Source organism: Canis lupus, chromosome 18 (genome assembly GCF_003254725.2).
Source record: "Canis lupus dingo isolate Sandy chromosome 18, ASM325472v2, whole genome shotgun sequence".
Classification (NCBI taxonomy): Eukaryota; Metazoa; Chordata; class Mammalia; order Carnivora; family Canidae; genus Canis; species Canis lupus.
This window is the reverse complement of record NC_064260.1, coordinates 25560323-25576244: the sequence shown is the minus strand read 5'-3', so window position 1 is coordinate 25576244 and position 15922 is coordinate 25560323. Positions and strand designations below refer to the sequence as shown.

Here is a 15922-nt window from a genome sequence, read left to right as displayed (position 1 = left end):
CTGAGCCACCCAGGCGCCCCTTAAGCAGAGAATACTTAAAGCTGGAAACTTTAAGCACCTGCCCTTGGCTCAGATCATAGTCCTGGGGTCCTGGGGTCCTGGGGTCAGGCTCCCTGCTCAGGGGAGAATCTGCTTCTCCCTTTCCTTCTGCCTCCCCACCGCTCACGCTCTACCTCAAATAAATAAAAATCTTGAGGGAAAAAAAAAAAAAGAGTTGGAAACTCCACAAAGCAATCAAGCAAGTGATTTTCAGGGATATAAATACTAGGGCAAGAAGAACAACAAGCATAAGGAGCTGCTCTGGGAAGGGCCAGCCCATTGGGATACAGGAAACGCCCTTCTCAAGGTCTGATGACACTTCCCACTTGCTAAGGAGTCAGTCACATCTCTCATTCCCAAGGCTGGGGCTGGAGGAACAAAGGGCACTGGCCTGCCAGCCAGGACCAGGGCCTCAGGGCCCTCCCTCCCCATAGCACCTGCAGGCCCTGCACCCACCCCCCCCTCCCTCCTGGGCACTGAGCTCTGTGCCACATGGCCCTGCACAGCAGCACTCTGTCCACTACTGCCCGGCCACCTCCTCCTGTCCTTCACATCACAGCTCAGACGGGTCTCTCTGGAAGCTTCACTCCAGGTCCACAGAACCCCTCTTCTGGCGATGCCCCTGCACACCTACCCTTGGCATTTATCACCCTTGTAACTGCTGCTTCATGTCACTGTCTTTGCCGCTAAGAGCTGAGCTGAGGAACAGCAGGAACCCCCGCTGAGCTGGCTTCTGCACTCTGTCCCGGCCCCACCCAGATTCTCTGGCATCCAGCAGCTCTTTAAACCTTTGCTCAAGGGATGAACCAACATTTTCTGCCTTCAGCCCTGCCGATGCTATGCCCAAGACCTGACGCAGGTAAGCCCAACGTCCTAACTCAATCCTGGGGGAACTAGCACTAGAACCGTATTTGTGACCAGCAAACTCAGGACAGAGTTCATGTCCTTGTGTACAGGATTCACAAGTATGTCACCAATACACACAAAGTTGCAAACTCACACTGGCTCATGCTACTGCAGTCCCACACATAGGAAGCTACCCTTCTGTAACATTCTAACAAGGATAACCACAGAGCCTGAGATCCACAGGTCATGGTATCTGCTTTAGAACCATGCTTCTCCAGGCTTGCTGACTATGCCAGAAGGAAAGTAGCAGTTTGCCAAACCCCCAACATCCAGCATTCTATGAGCAGAGCCCAGGGTGCCCTCCCTCCGAGGAAGGCGAGCACAGCTGGCCTCAGATAGGGTGGCCCGGCCTGGGCACCGTGTAGGCCATGCACCAGCCAGGGTGGCCAGGAGGTGGTGCCCAACCAGAGTCCCTTAAGGCAATGTTCCCTGTGCAGAAATTCAAGGGCATGAGTGTCAACCAGTGTAAATGTGCAGGGAATTCCTTAATAAAGTCATTCCCTGCATTTGCCAGGTTATCTCAGGGGCTCTTGTCAGAGGAGTGAGAGTAAGCCCGGAATGGCTCCACCAACCTGGCCTGTGAAGAGTCCTGGCCAGGCAGCCTTGGGCCACAGCAAACCTGTGCTCATGCTAGACCTTCCCTGGACCTAGGTGGGTCGGGGAGCACAGGTCACCAAGAGCCGTCTATTCCTTATGCCAGAAAATCCACTCTGCCGTGCTCACCCTGCGAAGACCTTGGTTATGTGGCTCCACTTTAATGAAGTTGTGCTGTCACAGAGAACTCTGAAACAAAGGATCACATCGACAGCAAGCCGCTGCCCCAGTGGGAGGTGAGGGCTCGCAGCAGGGGACTGCCAGGGGAGGCCTGCTCCCCCGTTCCTCACAGCCCTCAGCTGGCCAGTGTGCTCAAGGCATCAATTCCACCAACAATGTTTTGTAAAACCTCGGGGTCCCTGTCGACAGCGAGAGAAAGTATCAGGAGGCCGCCCAAATGTCGGCCTTCTCACCAGACTGGTCCTCTCCATCAGTGCTGTAGCTGCGCTCACTGCCCGTGTCGTCCTCAGAGCCCTCGCTGGTGCCATCACTGCTTTCTTCTAAAGTAAAGAGGTGAAAACACAGGCCTTGAGAAAAGGTCACAACCAAGGCAGCAAAGAGCTAGGGCTGGTTCACAGATGTGCCTGCCAGAGGCACTACGAGTGGCTGTCCACATGGGAACAGGTGTAGGAAAAACACCTCCCTTTGTCTGTTTACATCTTACTACTTAAATGAATAAGATAAATACATGTACCACTCGCACAATTAGAAGCAAAGAATAAGGGATCCCTGGGTGGCGCAGCGGTTTGGCGCCTGCCTTTGGCCCAGGGCCCGATCCTGGAGACCCGGGATCGAATCCCACGTCGGGCTCCCGGTGCATGGAGCCTGCTTCTTCCTCTGCCTGTGTCTCTCTCTGCCTCTCTCTCTCTCTCTCTGTGTGTGACTATCATAAATAAATAAAAATTTAAAAAAATCTTTAAAAAAAAAGAAGCAAAGAATAACTTTTTTAAAAAAAATTAAAAGTTAAAAAAAAATAAAAATAAATTAAAAAATTTAAAAAAATTAAAAAAAAAAAAGATTAAAAGTTGAAAGTCAACACACGTAGATGACTCTTTTGGGAACTCTGGGGCAGCCTGGGGGGCTCAGCGGCTTGGCGCCACCAAGGTCCAGAGTGTGGTCTTGGAGACCCGGGATGGAGTCCCACCTCGGGCTCCCTGCAGGGATCCTGCTTCTCCCTCTGCCTGTGTCTCTGCCTTTCTCTTTGTCTCTCTCATGAATAAATAAAGTCTTAAAAAAAAAAAAAAAAAGGAAACTCTGCTTTTCCTAGAGCCAATAACTTGGAGAAAACACGAGGTGGCCCTCCTGCTTCTGAGAGGTGCCAGCCGCAAGCCCATGCTTGCCCAGCTCTCGGTGGAAGGGGTGGGAGGCTGGCTCACCAGCATTGCTGGCCAGGGCAGCAGGGCTGAGTCGACGGTGTCCATCTGGCCCTGGGCTTCGGTCCACAAGCTCATCCAAGCTGTCGTCATCCATCACTGGACATTGGCGTTCGGCTCTGAAACAAACCAGAGTCAAAAAGTTCCCGTCCCCAGATGCAGCGCTCTCCTGAAAGCCCGACAGTCACTCGCTACACACCGCGACCGGGTGACGTGTGCCTCTCTAGGACAGGGAGGCCAAGCCAGGAGACAGAAGACAAAGCATTTCGAACCACAAAACTGTGCCTACAGAGAAAAAAAAGACACTGATTCCCGACGTTCAAAGTGAAATACCAACTTATAACGAACATGATTTAGCTCCGTCCAGTCAGGTACCTACAGCACCTCAGCGCTCCTGAGAGATCCCGACACTAGGGTGAATGAAACGGCTTATCCTGAGCTGCGGCAAAGCAGGGATTTCAATGTAGCGGGGCCAAGTCTGAGGTCAGAGGAAAGGGGTCACAAAAAAGACCAGAAGGCAGAGAGGCGAGGCAAGGCAAGGGCGGGGGAAGGTGGGTCCAGCCAGGTAAGGCTCTCGTCGTGGATCCCACAGGCAGGCTTCTCTCCCAGGGGCCGTCACCACCACCTCTGTACAGATGCTCCCAGACAATCACCTCCCGGTGGGGCCAAAGCCAGATTCAGATTCTGAAGTGCCTAACTTCCCTTACAAAGCCCCAGATTCTAGGATGATGTTTCCTAACATAGCGAGGGCATGTTAATCTGAGGAAACTATCAACTTCCTCATATCGTTTGTACCTGGAAATAGCATACTACGAGGTGCTTTTGTACAATTACCAACCCCTTAAAGCTTCCACTTTTCTTCTACTTAATGTTTAACAGTTAAGAAAATGAGCCACGGTCCCACTCAACTAAGGGTGTGCACCCTGTTTGGTGGCTCAGCAACACTGTTGGGACCCAGGCAACCTGCTGGAGGTGTACAGACCACAGGGCAGGACAGCGCCACAGCCCTTCCAGGTGTCACCACCATTCCCACAACTGGACTCCACACAGTGGTACTTGAACACCTGCTCCAATACCTAACCAGCCCCGGAAGTATGAGCACCTTTCCTGCCCTACAACAGAGGTGAATACAGTTGGCCCTTGAAAAACACAGGTTTGAACTGCACAAACCCACTCAGATCCACTCCGTGCAAATTTTTTGGATGAGTACAGTTACTATAAGTGTGTTTTCCTTCCTTACAATTTTCTTCGTAGCATTTTCCCCTCTAGCTTACTTTGTTAGGATACGCTACATAACCACACAAAACACGCGTTTATCAACTGTCTGTGTTATCAGTGAGGCTTCCGCTCAACAGTACACCATCATCAAAAGATCTACTCGGATTTTCCACTGCATGGTGATCAGCAGCCCTAAATCCTGGTGCTGCTCAAGGGTTGACAGTACTAACACACGAAAACCTACCAGGGACACTTCAGACACCAGAAAACGTGACCCCCTGAGGCCACCCAAGAGAGGACAGAGCACAGCCAAGGGTGGTTTCTAGGGTGCAGATCCTTATCTTGATAATGTGTTACACAAGCACAAAGTCAAAACTATGAATGAACAGCCCCTGGCTTCTCCCCTAGTGCACTAAGACCTAGGTCCACCCGGGACGGGCAGTGGCAGGACCTGCCTCAGAGGGCTGCCTGAAAAGGTCAACAAGGCCACGGTGAGGTCTGGCACAACAGGGGCTTGCCAGAAATACCAGCCCCCGAGTCCCTGCACCTGTGGGGTTAGGTCCCGTGGGCCCGGTGCTCCTCCACCACAGCTGGTGAGGGCAGCAGCAGAGTGTCAACTAGGAGGCTGATCACTGTCTGTCCCTCCATCACCACATGACAGGGAACCACTAGCCAAGATCCCAGGTAGCCTCTGAAAGTATTTCCCAGAGCAAGCACCTGTGCAAACACCGAGGAAGAGGCCACGACTAGAGACCCCTCAGCAGCCCTTTCCCTGTCTGGACGTCTGCAGTCAGAACTGTGTTAACCGGGACCCCAGCCTAGGACCTACTGGCCCCACCTGCAGCCCAGCTCAGACGTGCCTGCCCACATCCACCATCCCCACCTCCGCTGACATGTTCCAGACCACAGGCCAGTGCTGGCAGTGCTCTGTGGCTCTCCCGCTCTACCTCCAGATTCAGGGGGGTTTAGAGGAAATAATTAAACCTCCAAACGCAAGGACCCAAAGCACCTACGATTCCAACCGTTACTAAGGAAGCATAAAGGACTTCTGGTGGTAACTGGCACCTGGGCCAGGTCCAGCAGGTCACACCCGGCCAGGACCGTCGTCCTGTACTAGCGGTCTGCCCACACGGAGGGAGACCTAGAAACTGTGAACTGCAATAGGAGTGAAGAAGTCAGGCCCTCAAGGTCTGCACGGGGCTGACCCGGCCAGCGAGAGTCCAGGCTGGGCAGCTGCGGAGAGGCCCCCAGCCACCCGCCTGGCGCGGAGAACGCACTGGAAGGTGCCAGGCACTTCCTCCAACTTCAAGGCAGACCGCCGGCGGTCCCGGGAGGCCTCAACCGCAGCCAGGGGCTCGGCGGGACCCCCGGCCCGGCGGAGGCTCGCGCACGGGTTAGCACCTGCTCCCTAGAACGGCAGGTGCTACAGCCTCCTAAGCCGCAAGCTGAGGCACGAGCGCCGCTGCAAACAGCGCGGAGCAGGAGTCCGAGCTCCGACGGACCCCGTGCAGGGCAGAAGGGCAGTACCTCCTCCCGGGCGTGCTGTGAGGACGGCGGGAGCTAGCAGCAATGCATCCCGCGAACGCTCGGCCGCCGGGACCGCCGGGACCGCCGGGACCGCGACGAGGCCGCTGCGAGCAGGGACTACCAGGAGCTGGAAACGAGTGGGCACACGGTCACACGCCGCCCACACCGGGGAGGGCGACAGCGCGGGCGGCTGGGGCGCCCAGGCGGCGGCCCGAAGGGCCCCCGCCCGCCCGGGGCCCGCCCGCCCCGCCCCCCGCCGCCCGGGGCCCGCCCTCCCCGCCGCCCGCCGCCCGCCGGGAGCCAGCGCAGCGCAGGCCTCGCCCCGCGGGGCAGGCCGCAGACAAAGCGCGCGGCACTCGGGCACGGCCCTCGCGGCCGGGGCGCGGCCGGGACCCCGAGACCGCCGCGGGCCCCGCACGTACCCGAGAGCCTGGAGCCCCTCCGGCAGACCCCCGGAGCCGGCCGCCGCCGCCCGAGAGCCCGCCTCGACTAGGCCGCCGCTGCCACCGCCGCCGCCGCGCGCTCCCCGACCCGGAAGTGCACGGACCCGGCTTCCGGGGCCCTCCCTCCCCGCCCCGCCCGTAGGCGGGAACCACTGGGACGGGGGGATGGAGATGAGCCTGAAGTGGCGGAGGGCGCCCTCGCCGCGGCCAGGGGCCTCGAGACCTCGAAGGCACCTCCTGAGGCCGCCCGCCTCCCGGGAAGACCAGCGTCCTGGGCAACTCGTGGTGTCTGGGCCCCCGCCTGTAGGCTGCTCCGCGTCGGCCTCCCCCGCCGGGAATGATACAGTCCGGGCCCCGCCCCCCGCCCGGGCCGAATGGAAGCGGCCGTCGTCCGCCCCTGAGACCCCGCCCCCGGGCACGCCCCCACGCGGAGGCCCCGCCCTCCCTCCGTCGGCCACGCCCCCAGCCCCGCGGGGCCCGCCGCTCTGCCGCCGCGGCTTCCTCCAGGTGCAGGGCACGGCCTGGGGGGACCCCAGCCCCAGTCCCGTCGGGTCCAGAAGCGGGAAAGCACGGGCGCCGCCCGGCACCGCCCCGCGCGCGGTTGTGAGCAGCCGACTGGCGCTGCGGGGTAGGATCCGGGCTCGAGGAGCCTCGGGCAGGCCCGGCCAGTGTTACTCCGGCGATGAGGGTGCACCGGGCAAGCTCGTGGGGGCCCCACCTGGGAAGGAGTCAGGCCCTCAAGGTCTGCACGGGGGCGGGGCAGGGCGGACCCGGGGAGCGGCGGGGCTGGGGCTCAGGTGCAGGAAGATTCTGAAGAAAAGGGATTTGCTGAGGGATGTGCGGAGTTGACCCAGGGGAGCCCGGGAGAGGGGCATCCGGAAGCCAGGCGAGGACGACAGCAGCCAGGCCCAGGGTACAGTGAGGCGGGGTCCCTGACACCCTGCGCAGCAGCCCGGAGGGCGGGGGGGGGAGAGTAGCCAGCGCCCCAACTCTTGCAAGTGGCTCTACTGCGACAGGAAGGAAGAGTGGGGCCCGCCAAGGGAGGGCTGCGTTTTCTGCTCCACCGGAGAAATAACTGCTAGTTCAGACTCCGAAACGGACTCTGCCAAAAGGGACAATGGAAGGCGTCAGAGATGCGGAAGACCGTGGAGCAAATTCTCTCCGCGGGCCACAGGGGTGGGGTCTGGAGAGGGGTGGCCCTGGGTGTCCCCCAGGCCAGGTGCTTGAACCAGTGTATCAGTCGTTTACCCATGAGCAGAGCTTCTGGACCTCTCTGTGCCTCCCCATCCTTGGCTGTAAAACAGGGAGGTCGAGGGCTGGCTGGGTGAGAATTGGGGTCCAGCACAGGTACTGCGACTACCCTGTGCCAGGCACCTCCCCCTTCCTCTCCGCTTGGAGCTTGGCGGGCGCTGGCCCTACCTGCTGAAGACCATTGGACAGAAGGACGCTACCCCGCAGAGGTTCTCACATGGCGTATTGGGGCACCTCCTCCTGTGAAGGAGTTGGGCTATCACCTTGTAGCCAACTTGGAGTCCCCCTGGAGAGGGGCAGCCCTTCCTACCTTCACCTGCGGTTCTTCCTGGGGGCTCCTGGAAAATTGTCATAATAAACACATGCACCAATGACATGTAGAGAAACTCAGCAGGCATCCTCAGGCAGCGCACAGCCTACCCAGCCACGTCAGCCTCTGCTCAGATGTGAGATGTGCCCCAGGGAACTTCCCAGAGCCATTGGTCTGGGCCCAAATTGAACATGGGTGGTACCCCTTGAGAGCACAGGCACATACCTATACCTCCCAAGTAGCGATGCCCCCTCACAAGCATGTGGGTACTCTCACTGTGTACCCGCATCGGTACTGACGTCCGCTGCACACTGACTAGCCACTCCCCTGTCCCTCTCATGTGCTCCTTCCAAGCCCTGTGCCCTGCGCCTCGCAGACCCACACTCTGCACCCCTGGCTGGGCATGCAGTGTGTGCTAGTATGCCCTGTCCCGCCCTGCAGGGCACAGGCAGGAACACACAGGGATGCACACTTCCTTCCTATACAGGCAGGGGACACATGGCTGGGGGCTACCTTGGTTCTGTCCAGCGCTGTCAGGCCTGCTCGCAAATACAGGGCCAGAGCCAGGGGAGGAGACAGGTACAGCGGTGTTCCCCGACTTGGGAAGGGGGGCAGACTAGTGTCCCAGGACTGCCCTAACCAATGACCACCGGCTGGGTAACTTAATACAGCAGCCCCAGAAGTCACAAATCCAGAACCCAAGGCAGCTGTGCTCCCTTAGAAATCTGCAGGAGGGATCCCTGGGTGGCGCAGCGGTTTAGCGCCTGCCTTTGGCCCAGGGCGCGATCCTGGAGACCTGGGATCGAATCCCACATCGGGCTCCCGGTGCATGGAGCCTGCTTCTCCCTCTGCCTTTGTTTCTGGCTCTCTCTGTCTCTCAGTCTTTCATGAATAAATAAATAAATAAAATCTTAAAAAAAAAAAAAAGAAAGAAAGAAATCTGCAGGAAATCCTTTCTTGCTTCTGGCTTTTGGTGTTCCAGGCTTCCTTGGCTTGTGGCCACGTCACCCCAGACTTTGCCTGTCTTCAGGTAGCCTTACTTCCTGTGTGTCTGTATCTCTCATTTATCTCATATAAGTGCATTTGTCATTGGACTTAGGGCACATCCAGGGAAACCTGGATGGTTCTACTTCAGAACTCTTAATTATAGCTGCAGAGACCCTTTTTCCAAGTAAGGTAGCATTCACATGGTCTAGGCATTAGGATACAGACATTTTTTCGAGGGGACACTATTCAACCCACCCCAGAGGGTGGTAAGGGGTGCATTTGGAAGCAGCAGGACTTGGGGCCACAGCTGGAGGGTGTCCAAGACAGGAAAGGCAAGACAGGAACTCACAGTCACCTGACTTCTGGTTTTGCTGTGACCCTGAAACACAGAGGTTTCTTTCCTCCAAACCTCTACCCTGCCTCCGCAGGGATCCTGCAGATTCCAAGGGGTTCCTTCCAGACCACATGATCCAAGCTTTGCTGACCCCTCCACTTCTGACCCCTGGTACAACTGAGCCAGCTCCTGGGGCCTCTGTGCTCTTCCTCCAGCCACAGGTGACCACATCCATGGCATCCTGTCCTCGAATTTCTATCCCCGGGCTCTGGGCTGCTGACGTCCAGGGCAAGGCCCACACGTCCCTGGAACCTCAGCACTTAGCCACTCAAGCAGCGCTTTCAAAGGAAGAAATAACGTGGCCATGATGATGCGGGTGGTGCAGGAGGGTCTGTCCTGGGTTTGGGGCGGCCCTGGGCTCCAGCACATGTGGGACGCAGGGACATGGCTGGAGGAACGCAGAGCCAGGAACACATGGTGTAGAGGGCGGGGGGGGGGGGGGGGTGCACAGGTGGACCCCCAGGGACCAGAGGGCTGAGGCTGAGGAGCACGGCGGCCTGGGGCAATTAAGGGCGGGCGGAGGGCTCCTCCGAACCTGCCTAGGGCCGGAGTCGAGTCCTCCAGGGAGGGCAGGGGTCTGACACGTGCGGCACCCGGAGGGAGGGAGGGTGGGGGGCTCCGGCTTCCTGGGCAGGGGCACAGAGGGCTTAGGAGGACTCCTGCGGCAGGAACAAAAGGGGAGCAAGCATCTCTGCAGCCCGTTGGACTCCGCCCGGGGGTCCCCTCGGCCACGGAGGCGGGAGGGGCCGTGCAGGCGCGGGCGGCAGGGCCAAGCCTCCCCGGCCCACCCAGGGCGCAGGGCCCCAGGTCTGAAGCAGTCCTTCCTCCGGCCTCACACTTTTTCGAAGCCTAGACAGGACGGGCCGGAGCGCGGGGGCGCTGCGCCGCGGGCCCTGCGGACTCGGCGCCCTCCAGGCCGACGCGCCCCGCCCGAGGGCCCCGGAGCCGCCGCCGCAGCCCCGCGCTCCACGTGCGTCCCGAGGGCGCGGCCGGCTACGTGCGCCCGAGCCCCACGCGTCCCGGAGCTGCAGGCCGGCCGCGAGGGCGGGGGGCAGGAGCGCCTCGGGCCGTACCACCCGCCCGGGCCGCGGGGGAGCCGCCCGCACCGCCGCAGCCGGGCGCCGGCAGGCCCCGCCCGGCAGGTGGCGGCCCCGCCCCGAGGCCGACGTGCGGAAAGGAACGCGCCGGCCGCGCCCGCGAGGGGCCGCGCGGCGGTGGGCGTGGCGCCCCGCCCCCTCCTCGCGCCCACTGGCTGGGGCGCAGCGGGGCGGGCCCGACCCGGCCGGCCATTGGCTGCGAGACCCTCACATTTGCATATGGGCGGGGCGCGGGGGGGCGGGCGGGCGCCGGGCGCGGAGCGGGCGGGGGGCGCGCGGGGGCGCCGGGGGGCCCGCGGCCGCCGCCGGATTTGAGCTGAGCGCCGGCGACGGCCCGGCTCCGCGGCTGCAGGTGACGCGCGAGGGGTCCCGGGCCGGCGGGCGGGGGCTCGGACGCACAAGTTGGAGGGGAAGGAGGGGCCGGGGGTGGGGGCCGGCTCCTCCGTCCACCCGGGGTCCCTCCAGGCGCAGGGCAGCCACTGCCCATCGCACACTGCGCTGCTCCGGACCCACTGTGCGTGTGACAGCGGCTGATCTGTCCCTGGGCAGCGCGACCGCCTCGGCCCCCCTGGGACCCTGCTCTGTCGGGCCGGGACAGCCAGCCCAGGTGGGAGGGCGAGCGCCCAGGCGGGCGGAGGCCAGGGCGCCGCCGAGGCCCGGTCCGCTTGGCTGCGCTCAGCAGGGGTGGGGAGGAAGGGGTAGCCTCGTGGGGCTGCGCAGCCCTCCACTCGCGGGGCTCACGTTGCGCCAGCTGCGCCCTTGGAGGGAACTTTCATTCCTTGTGTGTCTCAGGGGCCGCGGGACGTGCAGAGTTGCGGGATGGCCCTCGCACTGCTGCCGAGCTGAGGCGGCCCTGGGCAGACCCCGGGGCCCCCAGGCCTGGAGCCCCTACTATCAGCCTCTTGAGGACCACCTCGAGGAACCTTCTTAAGGAAGATGGTGACGGATTTGGCTTTTCGGTGCGTCACTGCCACTTCAGCAAGGCCGCTAAAGGAGTCGGAGTGACAAGGACCCACTTGTGGTGCCCAGTGACATGTCCCTCCCACAGGTGGGGGGCACCTGCCAGAGACGCCAGCCTGTCTGTGGGGGGTTCTCTGTCCACTGTGAAGATCTGCCACTCGAGAGCCCGCCCAGAGGAGCGTCCAGGCATGCTGGGACCAGGAGGCCTGCAGCGCTGGGCTCCTCCCAGACGGTGGGGGGTGATGGCTGGAGCTGGGCCTGCACTTGTCAGAGCAGCTGGAGGGAGAGGCGGGCTTAGGTGAGACCTTACATGGACTTCACTCACCTGTGGAGAGACGGTGTCCTGAAGGTCACTGTGGGTGTACTGGGGGTCACACCCAGCAGGCCTGGCAGGGCCAGGTTCCGCAGGTGACGGGGAGCTTGTGGGTGGCCTTGGCCCCGTGAGCCCCAGTGTTCTCAGCCAGCCCACAGGGTATTTTACAGGGGGGGTCGTGCGGGAACTTTGCGGTCGGGAGGGGCTCCAGTGCCATCCCCAACCTGGCCTGGCCCTGCAGAGTGACGGTGGCACCGAGCGGGGTCCTGTCTCACCTTGCTGGGGAACTGGCCTGACCTGGCTTGGTCCTGCCCTGCCCCGGAATGATGTGTGTGTGTGTGTGTGTGTGTGTGTGTGTGTGTGTGTGCCGGGAGCCGGGGGCGGGGAGCCAGGCCTCTCAGCACCGCGTAGCTCGCAGATTGTTTTCAGAGTGCAGTTTAAAGCTCCAAAGTAAACTTTTCAGCAACTCCAGCGTTTGCTTAGTGATTTGAAGCACTTCTGGCAATATTTTTGGGATGTGGGATTTGGGCCACCTGCAACAGCCACAGAGGAGGAAGGTTCTGCATTCCCCACCTTGGAGCGCAGCAGCCACTGAGGACCTCTCCAAGGCTTCTTCAACAAGCAGGAGCCCAGGGACAGGTCCCTGGTGAGGTCTTCACAAGGAACAGGTGTTCCCTGAAAACAGACACAGGAGACCAGGGGTGCACAAGCTCTGCCAGCAACGGGACTGCTTCCTTTTGGGAGTGGGAAAGCCCAAGACACCGGAGGGCACGGGCTCATCCCCAGCGAGCACTGGCTCTGCCCTGTGCTGGCCAATGCGCTCAGCTGCGGAGATGACCCTGTGTTGGGGCTCAGGGCAGGTGCCCCAAGGTACACCCAACCTTCCTGAGCACAGGTGAGGGTTGTGAGTGGGGAGAGCAGGCCCCTTGGACCTGGTGGCGACTGCCCTAGCCCTAGCTCGCCCACCCGGGGCACGACACAATCAGCATTTGCAGTCCAGGCTACACGCCCATGTGACCTGGCATTTGGCCCCGTCAGTCATGGGCTGCTGTGAGGTAGATGGTGGGCTCAGGTGGGACCCGAGGTAGGAGCCAAGCAGGGTTGAGGGCCTTGGAGTGAGGAGTCTGGGCCAGAAGCCCCCTCCTGCTGCCTGGCCTGTCCAGTGGCTCCCTCTCCCGTCCCATCTGGGGCGGGAAGTATCCATTCCTAGTTACCCCCTTGCCCCCACCAGCTGTGCTCTGGGTGGCTTCCTTGCTCCTTACTCGGGACTTCATGTCCCCTACAGTTGGCCCCAAAAAAAGTAGGGAACACCAGGCCCAGCTCAGGAGCCACTCCAGAGGGCTCGGTCACTCCCAAAGTTCAGCACAAAGACCGCCATCATCTAGGGTGCCTCCACCTGTTCCCCAGTGGTTGCTCCGAGCCTGTGGGTTCTAACCATCACTAGCTGCAGTGCTCACAGGTGGGACCCGCAGCCCACCCCACCCGCAGTCACCCGGGATCAGGATGAGCACCATGACTTGGACATCTCTCTGCCCTAGTTTCAAGGCTGCAGGAACACAGCAGGGCCTACACACCCACCTGGGAAGCGGAGGGACCTACAAAACTCCTCTGGGCAAAGCTCCTTGGTCCTGGCCAACCAGGAGTCTGGGGACCCGCCCCCACAAGCTCGCAGTAAACCTCAGTAAACCTGATAGGCAGGTCTGGCACGTCCTTGAGTCCTCACATCCAGGAGCCACCCCAATGGGGTGGCAGTTCTTGCTCCTGGAGTAGGCCAGAGGCAGGGAAGCAGATTAGAGAGGGTCCACACAGACGCCCAGGCAGGGCTGAGGCTGCTGTAAGGCCCACACTGTCCAACCTCCAACCCAGGCTTGGGCGGCCAAGGAGAGCCCCTGGGGATGGATAGGCGCAGGAGCTGAAATCTGAGGCCCTACAAGACCCAGCTTTGGACCCCACTGACCAGTGGTCCCTGAGAGACCTCCTTCTCAAGAGCCCTGGCTGTGGCCAGCCCCAGATAGTTTGGGGGACTCCCTGTGACCCTGGCTGGTCTCAAGTGTTGGCCCCACAGACTCTGTCCAGTGCAGCCTCAGGACACACTCAAGCCATTTGGGGCAATTTATTGAGGTTTTAAGGTTGGGGGAGGGGAGGCAGCACACCTGTCCTGTGCATGTGCATGGGCATGGTGAAGGGTCCCCCCCCCCCACGCGAGCACACACCCACCGGTGGAGCAGTGTCTACACATCTTCCACCCCAGGAAGGAGCCATGGCCCTTGAGGCGTAACGAATTTTGAATGTCCCCCCTTCTCCAGGGGGCTTGGTGGGCTTGGCAAGGGCCAGGGCAGGTGTCCTCAGCCTCCCCCTGCTCCCCACAGCGGAAACCCCAGGCTCGGGGGCATTCTGTCTCAGGCCCAGGGCGCCAGGGCACCCCACTGCACGGGGAATGAGACCTCTGGGGCCGCCCACTCTCTTGTCCGGGCCGGGCTGGCCTTGTCCTCGCTCATGTCATGGGAGCCTGGGGTGGGGCTGGCAGTGGACGTCCATTCCGGGGCAGGAGCCACTACCTCCAGGAGTTCTCCCTCATTGGGGCAACTGTGGGAAGGACATAGGCTGAGGGGCCTGGGGAGGCCCCAGGAAGACCTTGTCCCGCCCGAAGGGAGGAAGGCAGACGTACTCTCTGGGCTCAGGCTGGACACTAGAGTGGGATTCTGGGCGGTTCTCGCGAGGGGCTCTTCTCTGGCCGGAGGCAGAAGGTCCTACGGGGAGAGTAGGTCAGCTTGGAGCTTGGCCGGGCCTCCCCCCCACCGGCCTCCCTCCAGGACCACTCTGACCTGTGTGCTGGGGGGGCCCCTGTCTGGCCGCGGGGGTGGTGGCAGCGCAGCCCCCGTCTGCTGGATGAACTGCTGCAGGTTACACTGACGGAGCTCCCGGTTCAGCTCCTCGAGTTCCTGGGCTTGGGCCTGGGGCACATGGATCCTCAGGGGACCGACCTTGAGCCCAACCCCAACATGGGCAGGGGCTCGGGGGCCCGTGGGCTTACCTGCAGGGCATGCTCGGCTGCCTCCAGGGCCCTGCTCACCAGGGCCAGGCTGCCTTGCACCTCCGCACTCTGCCGCTCCTGGGCAGCCAGGTCCTGGCGCAGGCGTTCAGTGGCCGACGCTGTGGGCGAGGATGGCCCAGGGGCCTCCGAGGCCAGATGCAGTTCAGCTTCCAGGGCACGGGCCTGGGCATCCAGGGCCTGTAGCCGGGCGGCATGCTCGGCGGTGGCGGCGCTCAGGGCTTGCAGGCGCGCCTGCCCCTCACGCTCCCGCGCCTGCTCCCGCCGCAGCTCCTGCTCCCAGAAGGCCTCCTGACCCAGCTCCACCGCGTTCCTCCGCACCCTGCGCTCCAGGCCCTGCAGGTCCGCGCAGGAGCCTGGCATCGGTGATACGGGGGCCACAGGCTCCGGCAGCGCGGGGCTGGTCAGCCCAGGGCACCCGAGGCTGAGGGTCAGTGCCTTGCGCTGCTCCTGGCCCAGCGCCGGCCGGGACTTCGAGGGGAGGCTGGCACGGACTGAGCAGCGCTCGGGAGGGGGGCAGCTGTCTGAGGAAGGCCTCCCAGCGAGGCTGGGCCCTGTCCGCCTCAGGACAAACTGGACATCACTGGCAAACTGTCCACAGGTAGCCTGGGCACCCACCGGACACTCCTGAGGCAGCAGCTGCCGCTCCTTTTCTCTGAGACGCTGCACAAGCACAAAGCGGCCCGTCTGGCCTGGGGTAGGAGAACACGGATCAGCCTAAGTCCCTCCCCCGATGGCACACACCCTCCGTCCACCTGGCTTGAGGAGTTGGGGGAGGGCAGGGGGATCAGCAGCCAGCCCCACCCTCCCGGGGGCAGGGGCCGGGTCCAGGCCCACCTCAGGCCCACCTGTCGGCCCACCGTGCCTGGAAGGACTCACCTATGGCTTGCGCTAGTGCGATGACCACTTCCTGACAGGTGGTGTGCTCCGAGACCCCACAGACCACGCGCTGTATGCCGTCCACCCACACCTTCAGCTCCATGGCTGCCAGCCCCAAGAGCATCCCTGTCCGGCAGGGAGGACAGAGGCTTCAGGGTCAGGCCCCGCCTGCCCCCAGCTCGTCCGGCCGGCTCTCCCGTGCCCGTTGTCGGGGTGGACGTAGTGAGACCAGCCCCCCGGCCGCCAGCCACTGCCCCTCCAGCAGCACTTGGAAGCTCCCCGCTCCGCAGGCCGCTCTCGCCCCGCCCCACTACCGGAACAAGGCGAACCATTAACCAGGTCCAGGACTTCCTGCCTCCCCGCTCACCTGGCTCCGAGGGCACGGCCCCTCCCGCGGGACGCCGTCCTCGGGCACCGCAGGGCACCCGCAGCGAACGCGGCTCCCCGCTGCCATGGGAACGCCCCCTCCCCCGCGGCTCACGCGGCGGCTCCCGGGGCCCCTTCCCGCTCCCGCCAGCCGCCGCGCTCGCCCCCGGGCCGCTGCAGGTGCGGCGCGGCCCCCACGGCCGCCCAGCCCGC

General features: G+C 62.3%; 2 protein-coding genes and 1 long non-coding RNA gene across 5 annotated transcripts in view; 1 reads left to right on the top strand and 2 right to left on the bottom strand.

The window, feature by feature from the left end:
• The window catches only part of PHRF1 (PHD and ring finger domains 1), a 28701-nt gene extending 22506 nt beyond the window's left edge, over positions 1–6195 (bottom strand). For 2 of the 3 annotated variants that reach the window (XM_049096311.1, XM_049096312.1), the window contains exons 1-4: positions 6080–6195; positions 5658–5784; positions 2916–3031; positions 1953–2039 (exon numbers count right to left, since the gene is read on the bottom strand). In XM_049096311.1, the coding sequence (XP_048952268.1) occupies positions 1953–2039; positions 2916–3009 (181 nt within the window). In that variant the 5' untranslated portion in view covers positions 3010–3031; positions 5658–5784; positions 6080–6195. The remainder of the gene's footprint in view (positions 1–1952; positions 2040–2915; positions 3032–5657; positions 5785–6079) is intronic. The other variant, XM_025452563.3, reaches the window with a different exon arrangement.
• Positions 6196–10421: 4226 nt separating this feature from the next.
• LOC112663747 (uncharacterized) lies at positions 10422–11881 on the top strand. The gene is made up of 2 exons (XR_003139350.3): positions 10422–10491; positions 10932–11881. It is a non-coding gene; the product is annotated as an uncharacterized LOC112663747 (long non-coding RNA).
• Positions 11882–13510: 1629 nt separating this feature from the next.
• RASSF7 (Ras association domain family member 7) lies at positions 13511–15907 on the bottom strand. The gene is given in 7 exon segments (XM_049096619.1): positions 13511–13998; positions 14081–14120; positions 14123–14162; positions 14238–14366; positions 14447–15156; positions 15344–15469; positions 15711–15907. Coding segments are annotated over 6 exon segments (1230 nt in total). The 5' UTR covers positions 15468–15469; positions 15711–15907; the 3' UTR covers positions 13511–13811.
• Between the last annotated feature and the right edge of the window lie 15 nt (positions 15908–15922).